Consider the following 20,996-nt stretch of genomic DNA (forward strand, 5'->3'; position numbering starts at 1 on the left):
TGAAAAAAATGTATATTTTTTTTACCCATTTGTTAAAACTGTCACTATGTCTAGACAAAAAGAAAAAGAAAAAATTCAAGCTACTCCGGGTTGTCCCATTGCCATTTGCAGAAATGCACCACTCCTGGTCAGAAATAGCCAACCAGAGCCAGGAGGAGTGTTACAGTAGTGTAAATCAGCTTATGTATACGCTTCTCACACCTTTACCCCACACAACAAGAACCGCCATTCAAGATCAAGATAGGGTTAGGGTACTGTGCTAATGGCGGAGAAACAACCTAAAGTCAAAGGGAAATGATCAATTTCTTGAATTCTCTGGTGAGGGGGGAGGAGCTACGGAAGGAAAAGGGGAGGAGCCTCACTCAAATTTTCCACACTTTTCTCAGCACTCCCTGCTGCAGCTGTCAGGACTGAACTCTTACTTGATGAAAAGCCAACAGCTCTTAGACATCATTCACATCATTTTTATTGTAATAGATCTCTATCATATACATACAGTACAATATGCTTAAGACAGGTTTTTATGGCACATCCTTTGTACATTTTGCAGTTGCTGGTATTGCTGTGAGGTTACAGTAAAGTGATCACTTCTATCCGTTTATTTAGGTAGAGACAACAGGTGGTGTTGACCTGGTGGGTAAGAAATGATGGTTGCTACAGCAAAAACACATGCACTGTCATCGGTTTATATATTCCACTAGGGGCGGGTCACACGTTCAGTTACAAAGGTCAACACTTGAGTGGGCGGGGCAGTGTTGGTGTGTTCTTGTAAAAGCCCCGTTTTCGTTGTAGTCTTGGAATACGCTACAGCAGTGGCTACTGTGCTCCTGGAGAACTACAGGATGGACGCGGTCCGTGTCTGCGCCCACAGTTTCATTTGATTTTTTTTTTTTTGTTTTGTCTCCTTCCTCACGCGATCGAGGGTCGCTTTTGAATTCTCAGAGCTGCCTTTGCCAAGTTTAAATTCCGCTTAATGTTCTTTTTTTGTTTTTGTTTTGTGGGCGAGCGTTAAAAAAAAAAACAACAACAGCTCTTGACGATGCAGTAGGAATGACAGGATAATGGTGTACAAGGATCTAGCATTCGGGTCTCTACTGCGATACGACTTTACCGTTAATACTACAGGGACGGAGTACTGTCAGGCTATTCACATATGTACAAAATCTGCAGAGATTCAACAGCAACAGCCCCCAACAAAACACAGAAACCAAAGTGTGCGCTTTCTTTCTGCAGACCACGTTCAAGATAAATAAAACATCTAACAATGATAAAAAATATATTGTGTGCCTCTGTCATGCCTAAGTGCCGTTATCCGTTTTCGCCCTGTATTTTTCACTCGTTCAAATGAAAACGGATGTTAAATATTACGATAATAAAAGATTGTCTAAAAAAAACATTTAAAAAAATGTAAAAAAAACCCCACAAATCATGATTTTACTAAAGTTCGCCAGCTCTCAGCTGTCAGCTTATTTTAGTGATCTAGGTGTGAACACTGTGTACATACAGTAGAAGAAGTGTGAAGAAGCGGAGCGCTTTCGAGCTCCTCCTCTATCTGCTTCTATTTTTAAAGACTCAGATTAAACACACCGTCAAGTCAAAACGTCCCTTTAGTGTTCTGTTTAATTTTACTGAAAGTGCTTCGCATACCTCCGCGCCGTCTCCTCCGTGGAGACTTTTCACGTCTCCAAATGTGCAATTTTGGCGTTCGGATTCCCTCTCAAGTGACCCACCGTTAGGTGTTAATCAAAACCAAACGGGAGTGAAAAAATGAAATAAAATAAAGCAGCGTGAACTCACGACAACCGGTCGTTGTAAGCTGAATAAAAAGCAGGAAGAGGAGTGATTTGAACGGGAGAGGGGGTGGAGTGTGACTGACTCGGCCGCGTGGGGCTAAATGACCTGGCAGCAGCTGTGTGGGGTCGGGGTGCAGAGCAGACCCTCCTTGGGGCCTCGGTGAATGTTAACCGACAGCGTCTTCTCGTTCAGCGGCATCTGCAGCGCGTGGTTCTTTATGTTCCTGTGGTTCTCCCGGGCCAAGTCCAGCTCCCCCAGTCTTAGGGTTCCTGAGTGGGGTCCGTCCAGCAGGGGGTCCGCCAGCACGTCCCCCAGCGGCGGCTGGTGGAAGAGGTTCCCCTTTGGCGACGGCCCGCCGAGCAGCGACACTTTGTCCAGGCTGCCGGTGGAGCCGCCCATGCACATCCGCCACATGGGCCGTTCCTGGGAGTCGGCCCCGACGCTGCTGCTGACACCAACGCTGGCGCCGGAGCCTCCACCGCCTCCTCCCCCTCCTCCGCCTCCGCCTCCACCCGTCAGGTTGTGGAACTGAGAGCTCAGACACAGACTCATGAGTTTTAGGCTCTCCACCAGCCCACTGGCTGCTTTGGCCGTACCCTTCCCCTGTACTGACCCCGACCCTGGACTGGCACAGTTGGGCGGGCTCCCCTGTCCTGCCCCTCTTTTTTCTCCGTCCCCTTTCCTATCTTCCCTGTCGTCCTCTTGTCCCACCACAGTCAACGCGTGAGGTTTAAAATGACTCCCTGTCTCTTCGTCACTCGTCTCTGAGCTGGGGGTAAAAGTGACGTTTGTCGGCGTCTTAGGAGAGGATATCAGCGTCGATGGAGATGGAATCCTAGAGTTCAAATTGAGGCTAAGACTTGGTTTAGGAGGACCAAATCCACGTAATTCCCTACTTTCCTCCTCTTCGTCGTCTTCTTTGTCCTCCTCATGGATCTGGTTTAGAACCGGAGCGCTCATTCGAGAAGTCATACGATTGCTAGAAGAAGACATGGAGGCAGAGGAGCAGGAGGCTTTGGAGCGAAGCACGACTTGCGAAGGCAGAGCAGAAGGGGGCAAGCATTTATCCTCTGCTCCTTCTTCTTCCTCGTCCTCTTCGACGCTGAACAGGCTGGGACTTCGTGGTTTGCACGGCCCCACAGACCCCAGGGAGCCCAGCCTGAGGGGGTTGGAGTGGGGCTTCGCCAGGGGCCTCAAACTCTTCTCCTGATTTTGTCGTGCAGGCTGCGGTTGACTGGAAGGTGGCGTCTGGAGGTCCAGCAGTGCGGTTTTAGGTCTAGGGCCTTTGTGGAGGCTCTCAGCGCTGCGGGCGGGGGACTGGGGCCCTCCGGGGTGGGATATGGCAGGACCTCCTATCCCGTCACTGACTTCCTGGTGAACATCTACTCTGGTCGGCCAAGATTGCCTGTGAAGGATTGCACACGATGATGTTACTGAAAAATACACACGAAAGGTTATTTACGTTGATCTCAGATGAATAATTAGAGAGAATAGAGAGTTCATTTTTATAAATACGGCTTAAAAATGTGTATTTACAAAATATATTTTATATTTGCCAAAGCTGATGTTTGAAAATGCTAAATAAGCACTGCGCCAGTACCAGCTTTTAGCTAACTCAAGATTACTTATGGAAATGTGAAATTTTCAATTTGATGCTTTTTTTTAGTCATAATAATAATGTACATACTTATTTTTAAATATTAATCTTTAACAGAGAATTAGGTGTAGCACCGGTAATTATTACTAAACTTTGCTAAGTAGCCGGTTAGCTGCTACTAAGCCAATTTCACAAACACATCGATGCTAATAAAAGAACTGTAATGATTTCATTGAGAAAGTCTGTATCATAATTTAAATGAAAATCTTTTCTATGTCTGATTTAAGGTCAACGCTTCAACACATCTCTCTCTAAATGAATAAGCAGCGTTGCTTTTTCTTCTTCACTGTTTCTCTTTTCTGTCTGCTCTTCACTCCCCGCTCAGCAAACAGCTCTGCCTTTCCATCTTCTGTCGGATTTACTTTCTGGAGATTGACAGCTTCCTGTCCGCTTCAAGAAATGTGTGTGTGTGTGTGTGTGTGTGTGTGTGAGACGTATGCATTTACCTGAACTGGGCCTTGCTCGGACTGGGCGACCGCGTCTGGCTGTGCTGCTCTTTCTCCTGCCTGTCCCTCAGCATCCTCTCCGCCAACAGGAAGTAGGTAGCTGTGATGTGGTTGTATTGGTTCGACTCCAGAGCCCTGAGACAGTTAGTGACAAAAATATTAACTTTTTCTTCTTCTTTTCTTTTGTTTTGTTTTGTTGAATAGCCACCACAACCCAAGAGGTTAGGGGTGAGGGCTGGTGGAGATTATTTTTGTGTGTTCGTGTTTATGGTTCAGTAGGAAGGAGACAACATACTCGGTTATGGCGTCTCTGTCGGCGATGCCCCCCAGCACCATGCGCTGAATGATGGAGCCGTGCTCCTCCTCCGATAGGCTGCGGTACGACACCAGAGGGGTGGACAGCTTGGTGGCCGGGGAGGGGTCGACGCCTTGGAGCCATTCGTGGCCCTGGATCTGCTCTAGCGTCGCTCGTTTCTTTGGGTCTCTCTGTAGCATGTGGCCTATAAGGCTGGAGGGAGGCACGGTGGAGATTAGCATCACGGAGCTTCAATCCATAATTCCCAAATTAAAAAAATAAGGTAATAGTATAAAGTTTTACGCAATGTACTTTTAAAAAATGGACTTTAGAAAAGATCCACCATAAGATCAAACTCGGTCGGACAATAAATCAATAACAAAATATATTGCGATAGACACACAATAAATATTGATAGATAATACGTCTGATAAAATATTCTATATTCATCAATATACACTGAATTCTGACCCAGAACTGCACAGCATTCTGGGAGATGCAGGCATAAGAAAGTCGTTCAACCTCACAGCAAATTAAGTCCTCTTTGATTGACTAGCAACAATGTGTTGAGCAACTCTCGCAGCATCAGTTTCAGGTTTACTGCCTGGAAACTAATGAAAAATAAAAAGCAATGTTGTGGAGCGAAAGTTGTGGATAAAACAGGAAATATCACGCCACAAAAACGGATAAATTATTGTCGATTTTGACTGATTTGAAATGCTTGTAAGTTTTTCAGCCAGATTGTAAATCCCTAAATGACAGATTTTTCCTTGCAAAACAAATGTTGAAAGCTGCATGTTGTGTTCCTTCCGCCTTACAATTATACACCGGCTTGAATTGGTCTGTCATATAAAAATCCCAATTTGCGAGTTATAATATGACAAAATGTTGAAAAGTCCAAGAAGTATACAAACTTTTGCAAGAATTATTAAATTAAAGGTATCCAGAAATTTTGAAAATCCAGCACTTGGAAGCTCTAAATCTTTAAAATTGAAGTTCTACCCAGGAGATACAAGAGCTATTGGAGTGTTCAAAAGTTTATATATACAACAAATGAACAAATACACTAACCTTTGAACCCTACTGTTTTGAGTCAGTTAATGCTAAGCCTAATGTTATCCCAGCATTCTTATGATTTGTGTTTTCTGCTCACCCGGTTTAAAACATGAAATCATACGCTCATCACCCCAGCAGATGCTTCGTGGCTAAATTGTTCAGTCACACAAGCAGGAGGAAGTCCTGTTTCTCCCCTCCCCAAGGCCTTATGGGAAACCAGGGTAAGTGCCACCGTTTGTAGCATGGCGTTAACATCCACACAAAACAACAAAGTCGAGGCCAAACACAACGCGCGTTCCGAGTTACGGCTGCTCGAAACTCTTTCTTTCTGTCTGGATGCGACATTAAACCCTCACTGTGCTCAAAGGGAGAAAAGCAGAAAGAAAGAAAAAAAAACATCAAGAGAGAGGCGATTTGAAAGCGGGCGCATTAGTTCCACTTAACGCAGCGCCGCATCTCTGCTGGAGCAGCAGCAGCAGCAGCAGCTGGGTGGAAAAAAGCAGGACACAACGAAGAACGGCCGCACCCTTCGCTCCTCTGCTCTCCTCTCCTCCTTCACACATCTCCAAACATGAAATATGCAGCACCTGCAGAGTGCTCCGTCCATCTGTGTGGGTTTGCGTTGCCGGGGCATTACTCACTTTCTGCAGGCAGGGGAGATGTGTGGAGGCACCGTGTATCTACAGTCCATGATCATGGTGAGGGTCTCGCTGTCGTTGGCCTCCTGGAAGGGGGGCTGACCGCACACCAGCATGAAGAGGATGACCCCCAGACTCCAGATATCTGCACACACACGGAGAGGGAACACCGTCAAAGGTGAAGCAAGAAGGGTTATTTTTAAAAAGAAAGAAAACACAAAGTGAGGCATGTATGTTTTCACTGGTTAGTGACCTAGATAATATTCAGATAGACACCAGGTGGTGCTAGAGTGTCAACCCAGTTTCCTCTGTGCAAAAGAAGTGACCTTCTGAAATTCTGTGTCCTTTGCTTTTTATTTACATCAGATAACATACGGCGATTATTACAGATTGCAGCTTTCTGACCGATTCACTTTCTTTTTTTCTTTTTCTTTTTTTTAATGATTGACAGTAGTTGCGTTTCCGTTACAAATGTGAGCAAATCTTTGTCTGATGTTGAAAAAACACAATTCTACAATTGCGGTGTTTCCATTAAATGACGAAACACAATTAAAATCAGACGTGAATCAAGTCGTTCAAAAACATGCTGTGATCATCCAACTACTTCCTGTCGTCTTCTTCGTGGTTTTGGCCAGTAGTAACATCCGGTTGTTGAGCATGTGACTGCGTTAACCAATTTCGATATGCCACCCCCCCACCCCCAAAAAACCCCCATCTCATTGTTATATATATATATATATATATATATATATATATGAGCTGTCTCCTCCCTGGGTTTAAGCGGAGCGTGAAGCACATTTGATCAGGATGCGTCTGTCTAAGCGAAGACGAGGCTCTGCACGGCTGCCTGCAGCCAGCGGCGCACTCGCATGTCAACACACGCGTACGGACACACACCCACTCACACACACACACACGCAGTCAGGAAAGTGGGTTAACGTGTTCATCCCTCAGAGCTTCATGCAAATGCTAATTTCATGGAACAGTTCTTTTTAGTCTGATTATTTAAAAGAAGAAGAAGCAGCAGCAGCGCAGCTTTCTGTGCTCAGGGCTGTCGCTGCTGCTCCGGTCAGCAGGACGTTCCACTGACACACATATCACACAGTCGTACGCCGACTCCCGTAGAAGCGCACGATCAGTGACTTTTCGGCCCCTTCTCAGCAAAATCCGACTGATTTAAGGAGGGAGGGTTTCATTTCTTCCTGCTTTAATTAACTAGAGTGCTGCTTCCTAGGTTGCTATTTAAACATAAAAAAAATCTATATGCTGAAAGCCTCCACAGATACATTCGAATTGCTGTGAAAGACTTTCTGGTGAATGTGAATTAGGTTGCAGATGTTCTCCTTATCAAACATAATGGTTTGACTAACTTTCATCTATTTTATTAAAGTTTTGTATTTAAATGTGTGACAGTGGAAATCAGTGACGGATTGGAACAGAATTAGATGTAGACGACATTAAAGAAGCAACAATGTAAGCTCAAAAAGAAAAAAAAAAAAACAAGAAAGTTTGAGAGACCGGGCAGCGGCCCAGGGCGGCATGAGCTTCGTTGTTTGCGGTTAGCAGCTTAGGACGACATATTTGACTTTCTGCAAGAAAATATTACAGTATCAAGACGTTAATTCTTCTGAAACTGAACTACTACACTGGAAAGAGAAACCAGAGTTACTAACAGCAACGATCTTGTGATACAACCTGGGTCATATTAAAAAGCCATAAACGAAGAAGTGTTGCATGGTCTTCCATTGTGGATATTATATGTACCAATATCATAGATGTTACATATATAGTTTTTGTTTCATTCACTGTTTCAGTCAAACAGCCCACAGTGTCACACTTCCATGTGTTTCAGAAACCCTCAGAGCGGATGGGAATTTAAACGATGTGACATGGTTGGTTGAAGAAGCAGGGAGGCGCTGAACGCTTTTCGCCCCGGGCGCCGAACAGGCTAGAACCGCCCCTGGCTCCCGGGGCACATTCATTTAAATCACTGCGAATGTTTTAAAATCTGTTATGGTGCGTTTCTAAAGAACCTCCTGAAACAACTATGCACTGTTTTTGTTGTTGTTGTTCATTAAACGTGCTTGAGGGCGGAAATGAAAACCAAGCAGAAGAGAACTCGGATTTATCCCCCTTGACAAATCGTGTGTTTTTTTTTTTTTTGTAACGTGCAGCAGCCTGAACGGGGAGCGGCCCTCGTGGATCTATCATCCTCGGACCCCCGGTGATTTGTCTTTGCGCGTCTCCGCTTCGCTCCAGTTTGCCAGAACACGCCGGAGAATCCAATCTGTCGGAGTGAAAACGTGTCGCCCCACTGTGAGCGAGCGGCGGCATCTCATTCTGCTGATGGAGGGAGCGTGGCCGAGCAACGGCAAGCCCCTCATTTACTTATGTCAGCTGTTCGTTCGGACTTCCTTTCGGGAACTTTATTTAGAAACCAGATGGTTGACTGAATGAACGCTGCTTGGGTGTCGACGGCTCTCAGAGTGAACGTTCCTTTCTGCAGCCCAGGACACTGCTTCTCGAAATAAACAACAATAAGCTTTTGTGTGCTGATATGTTTAACCAACACTCAGCCTCAGTCCTGCTGATCGGGGAATACATATATTTGTCTCCCTTGGTTATAACTTATAAAACTCCTCCTGTCGAATTTTGATTTTATTGTACATTCATGCGCCGTGAAAAAGAAAAACTGTACTGTGTTGAGGAAATCAAACAAACTTCGCACGTCTATAAGTGGAACAGGTGCTGAGGATTGCTGAAGTTGCCAAATCTTATTATGCAACAACTCAGTCAGAGACTCTGATTAGGCAAATGCATTCAGAAGATTGGGAGCTCCTTTGGAAGATGAGCCAAACTCAGCTTTTTAAAAGATCGATAAACGGTGATTGGCCAAAAGACCACAATCGGTGCAACCCTAAAAACAAATGATCATCTTGAACTCTTTGAAAGACCAAGAGCCTTTTATGTAGCCTGACAAAGACAGAAACAAATCTTTTTGCCATTATCATTTACTTAATAAATGTCGACTTTATTTTAGGATTTCTTTCTCTTTTTTTTAAACCATCTCTACCAATAGAACTGATGCCTGGCACTGCATTATGCAACACATAATGACACAAAACACCCCCATTTTATACACAAACACAACGGTGACTGATGCATGCGGCTTGCTTGTGTTCTTTGGGAATGCTATTAGGTAAGTTATTATTTTTAAGAGCAGCTTGAGCTTTTTCGAAGAGGAGGAGCAGAGCTATATTTAACTTCCCATTTATCGGAGACAAAAAGAAAGCCCACATAGCGGAGAACATCAGAGGAGAAAAAGCACTTATCAGTCCGACATCATACGCACCAAAAAAAAAAAAAAAAAAAAAAAAACAAAACACACACACAAAAATGCAAATCTCCGACATCCTTCGAGGTTTTTTTAGAAGAACAGAATTGCAAATGCTCTCACTGAATGACAGTCCTTCTCGAATAATAGCATAATTATCAAGCAGGTAAGCATAGATAAAAACCTCCCAACTAATTAATAAAATAACGATGGAATAGATTCCACCGCTAATGATAAAACAGAACGGCTCTAGCAGCAATCTGGCCATCAGCAGATGCGAGACAAAATTCACAGCATCTTAAGCTTTTAACAAAGTCATGACGAGGACAAAGAATTCTCATCACTGAGGCGAGAAGCAACTAAAGTCCCCCAATGTTAGGTTTTGTCAAAAAGATTGGACAACGCCGCTGCTCTTCAGTACCTGCTACTTAACTGCGAGTCAATAAAAGCGGTCACATCACAACGCCCCGCTCCCCTTCCTGGATCCTTCCACTAATTGGAGCGAGTCCAAGTTTGTCTCCTGATGGGTTTAAAAGCGCAGCAGTCCCAATTTCCTTAAAGATCTTAGAATTATAAAAATAAAATAAAAAATCAGCGAGCACCAGAGGGCTCTGCTCATTATGAGTTTTTTAAGAGATCGATTTATTTCGGCGCAGGTGTGAGAGTGGAATCCGGCCAGAGAAATAAAAAGAGGACTCTGCAGGACTGGGGAGAAAAGATAAATTAGAAAATAACCCGCCAAGGTTTACACAATTTTAAACTGTAGGACATCAGAGTAACACGATTTTAGACGGATTTTTGTGAGTGGGAATTATTGCTGATTTTCTTTTTTTTTTAGCAAGAAATTCAACAGAATCTAAATATGTCTTCTTTCTCTTTAAATGTCTAAATTTTAATTAGGTTTTCAAACCTCCTGGTATTTCATAGATTTCCTGAGACCACACAGTTTAAGCAAAATGGTCCAGATGTTTAGAAAACAAGAAAATGATGGGATCTAAATTGTTCTTGACAGTAGTATGTAAATAAATCAATCTGTTGCTATCGCATCAAATCCACCTGAAATGTTTGTTCCTAGAAATGATTGACCAACGCGGAAAATTCCATTCAAAGTGAAATGTTACCTGGTAAAAACTAGCTTCCTGCTCTACGTGTCGCTTCGTTCAAAGGGTCTGGACCCTCCAACGTTTAGAAACGATTGCTTGCCAGAGGCGTGGACTTTGTTGAAGTTTCAAACAATCGTACCGGATTTTAGCCAGTCGCTGACATTTGGCCGTGACGTACGTAATAAGCTAGGACAGCCGTGAAGAAGTGACGCGATAAAGTTTATCGGAAATTATGTGCGGAGAAGTCAAGAAGCAACAATACTCTTTTGCAGAACCCCAATGGAGTAGAGCCATTTTTGCCAGTAATAAAATGTCTCAAACATTCCTCTTGCTCAGACTTTAATTGCTCAATATTTAGAAGTGTGGCTTTGTTCACTTCCTCTGCTCCCATTGCTAATTAAATCCATGATCAGAAAACGATTCAAAAACAGAGCAGTTCTCTACGTCATCGTTCACAACTGCTCACTGATTGGCCTGGTTGAAGTTCTAGCGGAGGAATCCAACTCATTGGGAGAAATCCCAGAAGCAGCACAGAAGGGAGTTGAGAATAAATGGCCAAGTTAAGTAAAGCTCAACAAACGTTATGTTCCTCATTGCAGGACAGGCTAAGCTTTTTCCTCCCCTGTAAAGCTCAAGTCTGTTGGTTCTTATGGAGAATAGGTAACTGAAAAAAAGCTAAGCTAAGTTCTCCAACAGTGAGCTTCATAGGTTTTTTTCCCCCCAAGTTTGTTAGTGAAAAACAATTAATTTCCTAATGTGGCATTTCTTTCCCCTCAACTGAATAAATGCACTGAAATTGAAGGTATATGGGAAATTATCTGTGTGAAAGGGTGGCAGCAATTTGACTTGCGTCACTACTTCTGCGTTTTTGTTTTTTTATTGGATTCTTGAGCTGTGACTTATTAACCACTCTGTTACATAAACTCCTGGTCGAATTATCTCGTGTTCTCAAGGCATTCCTTACCCGACCGACAACCTCCGAGCGAGGCCGGCCCGATACAGCCTGAGTGTTAACAGCCTCTTTATCTCTCCTACTAACTGGGCTCTGTGCCACTTGGCGTGACTTGAGAGGAACCTCGGCGTCCTGCGGATCTGTCAGCGTTGTTGCTTGTAACCCACCAACAGGTAACCGGGAGCCTCTTAAATGTCAGGACCGCCGGCCTCCGTCCAGACTGCTCTGCATCAGCGGCTTTAGCCGCCGCTACGGCGGGGCACGATATTACATGCCGGCTGGGCGGATAATCCCAACAATCAAAACATCATCATCTCAGCCGAATGAACAATAACTCAGGGGCGACGCAGCTGCTCCAAAGCACAGAACACATACACACATTCGTGCACTGACGGTATACACAAACAAGTCCTCAGACGGAGCGCACACATCCAACCAAAGAGCCCTATGATTACTCTACTTTTTGGAATATGGAAGATGCTCGGCAAAAAGGGAGAGAGAGAAAGACAGATGGAAATAGCCACAGCAAATCCACTCAGTCAGAAACACAGAAACTGCTTCTCTCTTGCTGCTGCCTTTTCTTTCCCCTGCATTTGCTCTGACGCAGTGGCCTCTGGGCAGACACAAGAACTGCTGACGCCTCTTCTCGCTCTGTCTCCTTCCCTCTTGTTCCTTGCACCTCTTTCTCTCCCCTAGTAGAGAAAGAGGGGTCTGCGATGCCTCGGTTTTGATTTGGTTTCTCATTACGATTTCATTTGATACCCAAATGCTTGCTATCTTTGGGAGAGATGCGTCTTGCGGTGGAAACGATGCCTACGAAGCTGCTTCAGGTGCATGGAGAAGTAAAGAACGGTGAGGAAATCTGCTTTATCCCGAGTAGGTAAATATATTGTTATCGGTGGAAGGGCCAATACTGTTAATTAAGGCAAAATACAAACAAAAATAGATCACAGGTGTAGGGCTGCATTGTTGCTGATCATCTGCTTTCTAAGCTGCAACTTGCACATTCTGGATATTGAGCACCGCCGTCCCTTTTATCAGCTGGTTGATAAGCTGCCAGGAGGCCAAAGTAGTCAGCAGAGTCCATCCATAAAGTGGAAAAGGTCAAACATTGTGGTCAACGCTATTACTCTGGGTCATTTAAGAGAAAATCCATTGCTTTACTTTTATTTTTTATTTTTAGCATCAGCAACAACTGATTCCAATGGCTGCTGGAATCAGAATGGCGTCCTTCCCACTGCGTACTCACCGACTGCCGGAGCATCGTACTCGTCCCCCAGCAGTATCTCAGGAGCAGAGTAAGCCAGCGAGCCGCAGGACGTGTTCAGCGTCTTTCCGGGCTGGAAGCGGTTGCTGAAGCCGAAGTCGGTGAGCTTGACGACGCCCTGCTTCTCGAAGAAAACAACATTTTCAGGCTTCAGGTCCCTGTGAACCACGTGGAGCCGGTGGCAGTAGGAGATGGCGTGGACGATTTGGGCAAAGTAGCACTTGGCCACCTTGAAAAAGATGAGAGATGAGGGAGAAACAGTCAGAAATGTGGTTTCATGGATGCACTTTCGGTTTACTCGGTGGGCATTTCAACCCCCCAAAACATGCTATAAAAACAGATAATAGCCATTAGCCGTTTAGCCTGGTTAGGATGTACACAGTGTGTCACAGTCATTATGCCTACGCAACATGATGGTGTGGAAAAAAAACAAGCTTTGGTTGAAAAAGGAAGGTTGTCATTTTAATCATAATTAATTGTAAAAAGTATCTCCGCCAAATACACGTCAGAACAGCTCAGTTTGATGTTTAGGAATTTTTCCCATCATTATTTGAAGCTAATGTCGGCTAGCAAAAGATTTCCTTCATAGTATTTCTTGCTTCAGAAACAACATGTCAGAACAGAAAATAAAATATGCTCAGCAGCATGTTTTATTTTCAATGAGCAGCTCCTTAGTAATTAAGTCAAGCATCCTTTAAAAGCTGTTGAAAGTGGAAAACATAGGGTCAAGAAGATAATTTCATACTAACAAATGCTAAAGTTAGCCACTTTCTGTATGTGGATTTGTAGACACCAGATTTGTTGCGTTCACGTTGCTGAAGTAGCTCGGTGGGAATCAAGCTAGCACGCGGCGAAATTTTGGGAGAAGTTACAAGTAAATATATGTAAATTAACTGATGTCAGAGAAAAACATGTGTGACATTAAAATATTAAAAATCTGTCTGACTTTTGACCTGCTGCAAAACACACAGTAAGAACAGAGAAAACCTGCTAACTAGCTATGGATCTGTTAGCATGAGAAACATTTAATCACAAATCTAAAAAAGAAGAATTGTACTTTTGGAAGTAATGTGTGCTGTTCCAAATTTAACAGTAAAAAAAATAACTATCAGAATGTAGAAACAAGTCGTAGTTTTTATTACTTTGCTAAAATAGCAGAACATCTAGGTGAGAAACAGCTAACCCAGTCCAAAGATAGCATGAGGAAAGTATAGTGGAGGTTTTAAATAACTTTATGCAATGAGAAAGTTTCCACCACCTCAGATAAAAGTGTCAGGACTGCTTTAAGTATTAGGTTTACAGCTATGGGTTTTTTTTCCCCCCAACTTCATTCCATGCTAATGTCAGCTAGTACAGGAATTCTTTATATGGCCGCAGACTCCGAGTACAGCATACCTAGAGTGTAATGGGAGCACAGCGAATGGGGCTCTGTGGAGAACTGCAGCAGGCTTCTGGCCGTTAGCCAGTCAGAGGAAAGTGGGCTTAGCTGCCCATAAAGAGGAAGAAGCTAAAACATGTTCCTTCAGCAGTATTATCGAACTAAAAACATATGACTGGCACAATATACCTTTATTAAAACCCAATTCATTTCACTCCAAACTCAAAGAAACAATAAAATGTACTTTTTAAATTGTAACTCTGTTCTCACATGCCAAGAAAGCAAAGTATTTCAAAGTAGAATCAAGGCACTGGATACCTCAATAAGAAGAAACGGTTCAACTACAGACTATTACAACTGAACAACTCGTCCCTTTCTGTTGCCCTGACTTGCAGTGCTTCAATGCTAAATGCCACAGACTTACCCCGGGGGGGTCTTAAACTAATGAACTTCAGAGGATCTGTCTGCACAATAACATGAGCGCCAGACAAACCTTGAACTTTGTTGCACTGCCTTCAACCAAAACATTGCTCACTTCAAACACGGGATTTTAATCCATCCCAATTCCCATTTGCAGATTCTCATCCTGTCCCAAGGTAACGAGTATTAATTTTGAACTTTTTTTTCATCACTCTTAATTCTCTTGAGGCAAGTCCAAGGTCAGATGACGACATGACAGGCAAACAGTGGCTAATAGATTGACGAGCTCTTGGTAAGCACATAGTCCAGCGCCGTCCATCCTCTCCCTCCCTCTCACCTCTTCACTGAGGCCTCCGTCGTGCTTCATGATGCAGTCGTACATGTCTCCCCCGTCACCCAGCTCGAGAATGAGGTAGAGCTTGGTGGCCGTGTCGATGACCTCGTAAAGGCGCACCACGTTGGGGTGCTGGACCATTTTCATGCATCTGACCTCCTGGAACAGGTGGCCCCGTGCTACTGGGTCCAGCTTGGTCTTGTCTATGACTTTCACTGCAACCTGGAGGAGAGTCAGAAGGAAAAGTAAAGAAACAGACTACACGTGTGCAGGACAGACGACAATGATGGCAGGAAGTATTAGGAGGGAGACGATGGTTTGTTCGTGTTTATGAATCCATAACTTTGGTCTCAAATGCCCACCTACAATTTCGCCAAAACGCCGCATACGTAGTCGCTCCCGAGTAAAAGGGGCTTGTCGCCATGGCTGAATTATGAATATATATCATGTAACTGTTTGTTGTTGTCGTGACATTTAGTGACGTATTGTATGAACGAGCTTATTCACGTGTGGTTTTAATTGCATTTGTTATTTAATGGAAACGCCACAATTAGGAAATTGGGTTTTTCCAACAAATATATTTGCTCACATTTGTAATGCAAGCGCAGCTAGTTTCCCTAAATGACGCTCTTTGGAACAAAGCGATCCACCTTCACGTGCTTCATGTACAAGCATACCTTCTCTCCGGTGAAGACATGTCGTGCCAACTTGACCACTGCGAAGTGCCCTCGGCCCAGCGTCTTATCGAGATCGTACAGTCCGGCGACCTTCCCGTCATGATGGCGCTTCAGCCCTGACATGTCTCGGGCAGACTGGTGGAAGGATCAGCCTTTTGTTGCCTGCTGGTCTTCAGCTGTCACTTCTCCATTTCTCCTGAGTCGTTTAAGTTAGATGAAGTTGCTTTGGGAGCTTTTGTTTTGTTCCCGTGTCTTGAGGTAGTCGTGCAGAGTCTAAGGAATGACAGGGATCGCCCTGGTTGCGCTAAATATCCAGGCTTGTGTTGTTGTTGTGCCGCTAGAAATCGGCTTAACTCAGTCCCATCAAGTCGTGATCTGAGGGGGAGGAAAGTAAAAAGGAAAAATATTAAAACTCACTTCACCCCAAATGTGAGAGTAAGCACCAGAACAAACGTGATCTAGCTAAGATCTTGATTTCTAATGAGTGATTTTTCACTCAAAGTACAGAAGTGTACAGCTATTCAACTAGAGCTAATCTGTTAAAAAAATCATGTCTGGTCATTTATTCTTTAAAACTATAAGTTTAACTTTCTTGACCCGCACACAGTAATAAAAATGTGTATTTAAAAATAAATTTTAGATCAAATAACCTTAGCTTAAGTTCACTTAATATGCAGATGACTCTGTACTATAAACATTTTTATAATAAGGTTTTATTCAAGACTGATAATAAATAAAACTGAGTCTTTAACACCTGGGGAAACATTTTTAGTCTTGTGTAATTTGCATCTATGGCTCTTACCAAACCAGGTCCTGGGATCAGTGACCTGGTTTGGTCAATTTAAACCAGAATCCCAACAACCATATTTTACCACAAATATTACCTGTTATTTATGCGAAATAATAATAAAAACATGTTTGGCTTGAGGTAAAGTCTTCAAAAACTGGCTGTCCAGACCAGGAAGGCCTGTTAAAACACCGCGTAAAGTCATGACATACATCAACCTGAAAACTCCACATACGTTCATTTGAAGTTTAATTTCTAGATTGATTGAACGGCATGTGAAGTGGAAAACCAAAACACAAGCAGTTATCAAAGGCGAGTGATGTCTAGCCATCAGGTTGGGGAAGGAAACCAAAACTATAAATGCCTCAAATGAACCAATTGGTGAAAAAGGTTTATACTGGTAAACGAATGTACATGGTACAAACATGGATTGTTTACCACTATTGCCTTTCTTCTACGTGTTATGATAAATTTGAACCTGTATGTTAAAACTCATCAGCAGATTCCACATCCCCTCATTTCTGCACTTTTTTCTCTTTTATCATCTGATGAACTGCCCTCTTCTGCAAACAGCCTTATATGGATGCAACACTGATGTTGTGTGAAAGTCAAAGTTCTACATAAGTCGTCCTGATGTAATTCTGAAAAGCTGAACTGAAATAATAAAGTGGTTAGCAATAATAAAAAGTTTTAAGAGAATTGACGTCAACTCACAGAAATTATTCCGCTCCAGTCTAATCTTCTAAGTCTACTTTTCTGGAAAACATCTCACACCGTTTTAATCGCATGACAACTTAAAACAAACTCAGTTACTTCCTTTGCTGTGATTTATCGTTTACCTGTTTTTTTTCTCTCTTTCTACCAAACTGATAAAAGTCTTCAGTTTGGTGCTTTGGTCTCAACCAGCCCCCTTTTCTTTTAAAGGACAATTTAATTTACAAAGACTTCAAAATTCATCTTCTTTGTTGTATTGTTTATTTATTTTGGGTTTTAAAATGTCTTCCAGTTTCTGTGTTAAATGTTCATTAGAATTGTTCTGATCATTGAGAATGTGCTCTTGCAATTTAATTTTGCCATTATCTTTATGTCACTTTAAAATGGTCTCAAAAACAGCAATATTATCATTTATCGCGATAACTTCTGGAACAATTTATCGTCCAGAAAAAATTTGCTATCGTGACAGACCGGATCATTAATCCAATTGTTGCTTTGTTATACTCCTTTGAAAACGAGCAATCATCTCCATGTCTCATCAGCTGTTTTTCTTTCCTAAGTTGCATGAACACAGATTTCCTCCCAGCAGTGACTCAACGCCGTGTTCTTTTGAGTCGCTGCGTGCCTTGCTCATTTCTAACCTTTCGCTCGGTTCATTCATGCTCTCCGGTCGTGCGGCATGTGACTTCGTCACTCTGATTGTGAAACAAAGAAAAAGAAAAAGAAAAACCCTGCAGGCAAGGATGCCATTCCACGTCCAGGAATTTACCTGCGTGCCAAGAACAAAACTTGCAGCACGAAACACAAAATGTACCAGCGAGGGACATTCCAGGGAGGTGATGCTTTCCGAGGCGTGCCCCGTTTTTCGACGGGCTTCGCGAGGAAGACAACATAAAACTAAATAAAGGTTGCCAAGGGCGCACACCTATGAGCGTAACTTGTAATGAAGAAATATCCGACATCTGTGGTTATATGGAAACTTGTGGTTGCTCAAAGGAAACTATAAAAGGCTCGGAAAGCATTCTACAGCCAAAACTGGAAAACTGTAACTGTGAGAAAAAGAGCTTGTCAGTTTTCCAACCAAACATCATGCAGACAAACACACGTTGAGAGAAAAGTCAAAAAACAACTTTTATACCCCCTCTCTCTCGCTTCGACCGGGCCAATCAAAAGCGTGTTGATTTTTCCAGTAACCGAGGCAATGAGAGGATAAAACACACACACACTCAGAGTGCTGATGATGGGGCAGGCCAGGTGAGATCAATGCCTGCTGCTGTGCAGCGCTCGGCGGCCGAGCTGCCCTGAGTCAAACCCGCTAATTATCCGCAAATGGCTGATCTGCGGGTCTAAATCCAGACTCCTTATTGGCCTAAACAGGGAGTGTTTAATCACTTGATTGGCTCAGAGCAACCGATTGACAAATCTGCAAACTAAGAATGAGCTTAGGAATTGTTAAATACGCACTGCTAGGCTTTTGTGACACGTCTATTCAAAGGCCGCGCTCGCCTCAGTGTTGGTTGCATAACACGTTGGAGTTAGCCGGTGGTGTATTGATTTACAAAGTAAGTTGTGTGTCTGTGTGTGAGTGTGTGTGTGTGTGTGTGTGTGTGTGTGTGTGTGTGTGTGTGTGTGTGGTGTGTGTGTGTGTGTGTGTGTGTGTGTTCAGGGAGATACACGTATCTGCATCTGAGGTCAAAGACCTGTTTTAATAGCTGCACCGTTCCCACAGATCCGATGAATCCCAGATAAGAGCGCGATCTGACTGTTAATTAGTTAGGCATATAGGCAGAAACTTTAACACCCAGGTGATGAAACATCCCAGAAATGTTGCTTCAGAGCAGCCAAGGAAAAACTAAAATACGGATCACTTTTAGCAACAGATAAATACCTGGATGTGTACCTAAATAATTTACCTTTCCTATGAATTAAACTCCTGTTAATGAGACAGAACCCCTTATAGCTCAGATATTTTATGTCTTTTGTGCGATGAAGGTAGAAGACCGCCAAATTATCAAACATGGTGGTCGATTTTGATGTGGACGACATGGCTCTCCACCCAGGACGGCAAGACTTGAGGAATGACAGGTGATTAGGCCTCTTGCAATAAGTCATAAATCAATTAATCAATTGATCGCAATGATAAATTAAAACCAGCTCCATCATTTCCATTTCCTTGATTTGTTGTTTTTCTTTTTTCTACCAAAATTGGTCTTCAGCCTGGTGCTTTTCTCTCAAGTAGCTCATTTTTGAAGGACAATTTTGTTTACAGACATGTCATCATTTTATTTGTTATTTCTGATGTTTTGGTTATCTATTTTGGATAAATAGTCAAATGATCATTAGACTGTAAAGGTTATTGATCTTCAAAAATGTGTTCTTGGGTTATTACGCCAACAGAACTATAATATTTGAAAATGGTCTCAAAAGCAACAATATTATCGTTCATCGGGATAACTTCTGGGACAATTTATTGTCCAGAAAATGTCGTCATCGTGACAAAAATGGTGGTTGGGCTAAAGAAAAAAAAAAGAAGGAAGAAAAGTTGAGATGTCGGTTGCAGTCATTTCTTTCTCACTGCTTCTTTTGTCTGCTCAGTCAACGGCAGACAGAGTGAACAGTCAAACCTCTGATGGAAGATGCGGCTGCACGCTCCAGGTGGCGGTTGGAAAAGGCCCGGGGGGGAATTTTAACGTTTTCTCTAGAAGCATGTTGCAACCTGGTGCATACAGACGTTTTGAATCTGTTCCATCGAATCTTACAAATTCCTTTCTTCTTTTTTTTTCAAGCTTCAGCTTATCGAGATTTGAAAAAGTTACACTCTTCCAAAACGATGAACAACTACTCCTTGTGTTATGCAGTTTGGAGTCCTTTTTTTCCATCAAAGAGGATGACAAAAGTAATGCAGAGTCACACAACCTCTACAGGCTGCTGCACACTGTCTGTCAGCTGGACAAAAGAAGAAATCTATTCTAAACGAAGAAGACTAATTTGACTTGCTTCATGTGAGACACGTGACTAGCATTGGGGTGGCAACGTCCGTCTTCTTAAAGTAACTCCATTTCTTGCCAGGCGCCTGTTAAGACGGCAACTTCGGATTTGCTGCTTAACCGGCCAAAATCATCTTGTGTTGCAAAATCGTTAAAAGACAGAACATTCTGCAGAAGCAAATCAACAAGAAATTGTTTCAACGTTATACAGGAAGTAATCGAGATGTTTAATTATTGCAATGGAAGAAGGAATCGCTGCATCTTTTTGGTTTCAACCAGAACATTTTTAGCTTGGTTTAAGTGCTGCTCAATTTTTTACAGCTTTCTTAATGTCACTGTAGACATGAATGTTGCATCAGGATATTTTATGATCTGATAGGTGAGGTATATGATATCTGCACAAGGGTAAAAAACCCCAAAAACATTTAGTGTGTCATGTTTTCCTTTACACACAATAGAACCTTAAATAATTGTGTATGGTGATCTACATATTAATTTAATACAAGCGTCGCCTGAACAATGTTGTCCTCGTTCTGCATGCAAGTGTAGTAAAGCTCCCTCAGCATAGATAGAGCGTCATGGGTATGATTTATCTATAATACTGTGCATCCAGATTAGATCAGTGTCCAGACTTATACATTGAATGTAGAGTATGTGGATGCACATGAAATCTGCTGCTGTCAACACGCCTGCTGGCTGCATCCACAACAACATGACAGCGCAAGAGCAGCAGCAGCAGCAGCCTGCGCCAAACGGCACATCGGCCAGCGCTGCAACATGATGCATCAAACTAACACACGCGATCCATCAGAACCACAACTTTACACCAAACACCCCGGATTCCACCTGCCTGCATCCTCCCACCAAGAACCAGCCCGACTCACCACAGAGGAATCCGAAGCAGCGCCAGGCGTCCAATCTGGTCCATTTCAGTGCTGCGGGATTGCGCGCGGCTGTCGGACGCTCTCTTTTTCTTCTTTTTATTTTTTTTAAACCAGGTTGATATCCGTCACCGCTCAGTTCAACACACTGCTGCCTCTTACGCCGAGAGGACCGGCGGAAGGTCCGGAGTTCATCTGTCACCACTCCGTCAACTCCAGCCCTCTGTTTCCCTTTCGCTCTGGCGCTATTAGCTGCGCCAAGTAAACACAGGTAGC

At 43.1% G+C, this 20,996-nt stretch overlaps 1 protein-coding gene across 1 annotated transcript; it reads right to left on the reverse strand.

Annotated features, from left to right (window-relative positions):
• Nucleotides 1–448: 448 nt before the first annotated feature.
• Nucleotides 449–20,958, reverse strand: LOC129376299 (SNF-related serine/threonine-protein kinase-like). The gene is made up of 8 exons (XM_055055884.1): nucleotides 20,724–20,958; nucleotides 15,352–15,726; nucleotides 14,678–14,896; nucleotides 12,525–12,771; nucleotides 5,890–6,031; nucleotides 4,193–4,405; nucleotides 3,898–4,032; nucleotides 449–3,199 (listed from the first exon to the last, which is right to left on the reverse strand). Exons 2-8 carry the CDS (start codon nucleotides 15,472–15,474, stop codon nucleotides 1,891–1,893), a joined length of 2,388 nt encoding a protein of 795 aa, XP_054911859.1. The 5' UTR covers nucleotides 15,475–15,726; nucleotides 20,724–20,958; the 3' UTR covers nucleotides 449–1,890.
• Nucleotides 20,959–20,996: the final 38 nt, after the last annotated feature.

The sequence above is a fragment of the Poeciliopsis prolifica genome, unplaced genomic scaffold (assembly GCF_027474105.1).
Source record: "Poeciliopsis prolifica strain line A6 unplaced genomic scaffold, Auburn_PproV2 SCAFFOLD043, whole genome shotgun sequence".
NCBI lineage: Eukaryota > Metazoa > Chordata > Actinopteri > Cyprinodontiformes > Poeciliidae > Poeciliopsis > Poeciliopsis prolifica.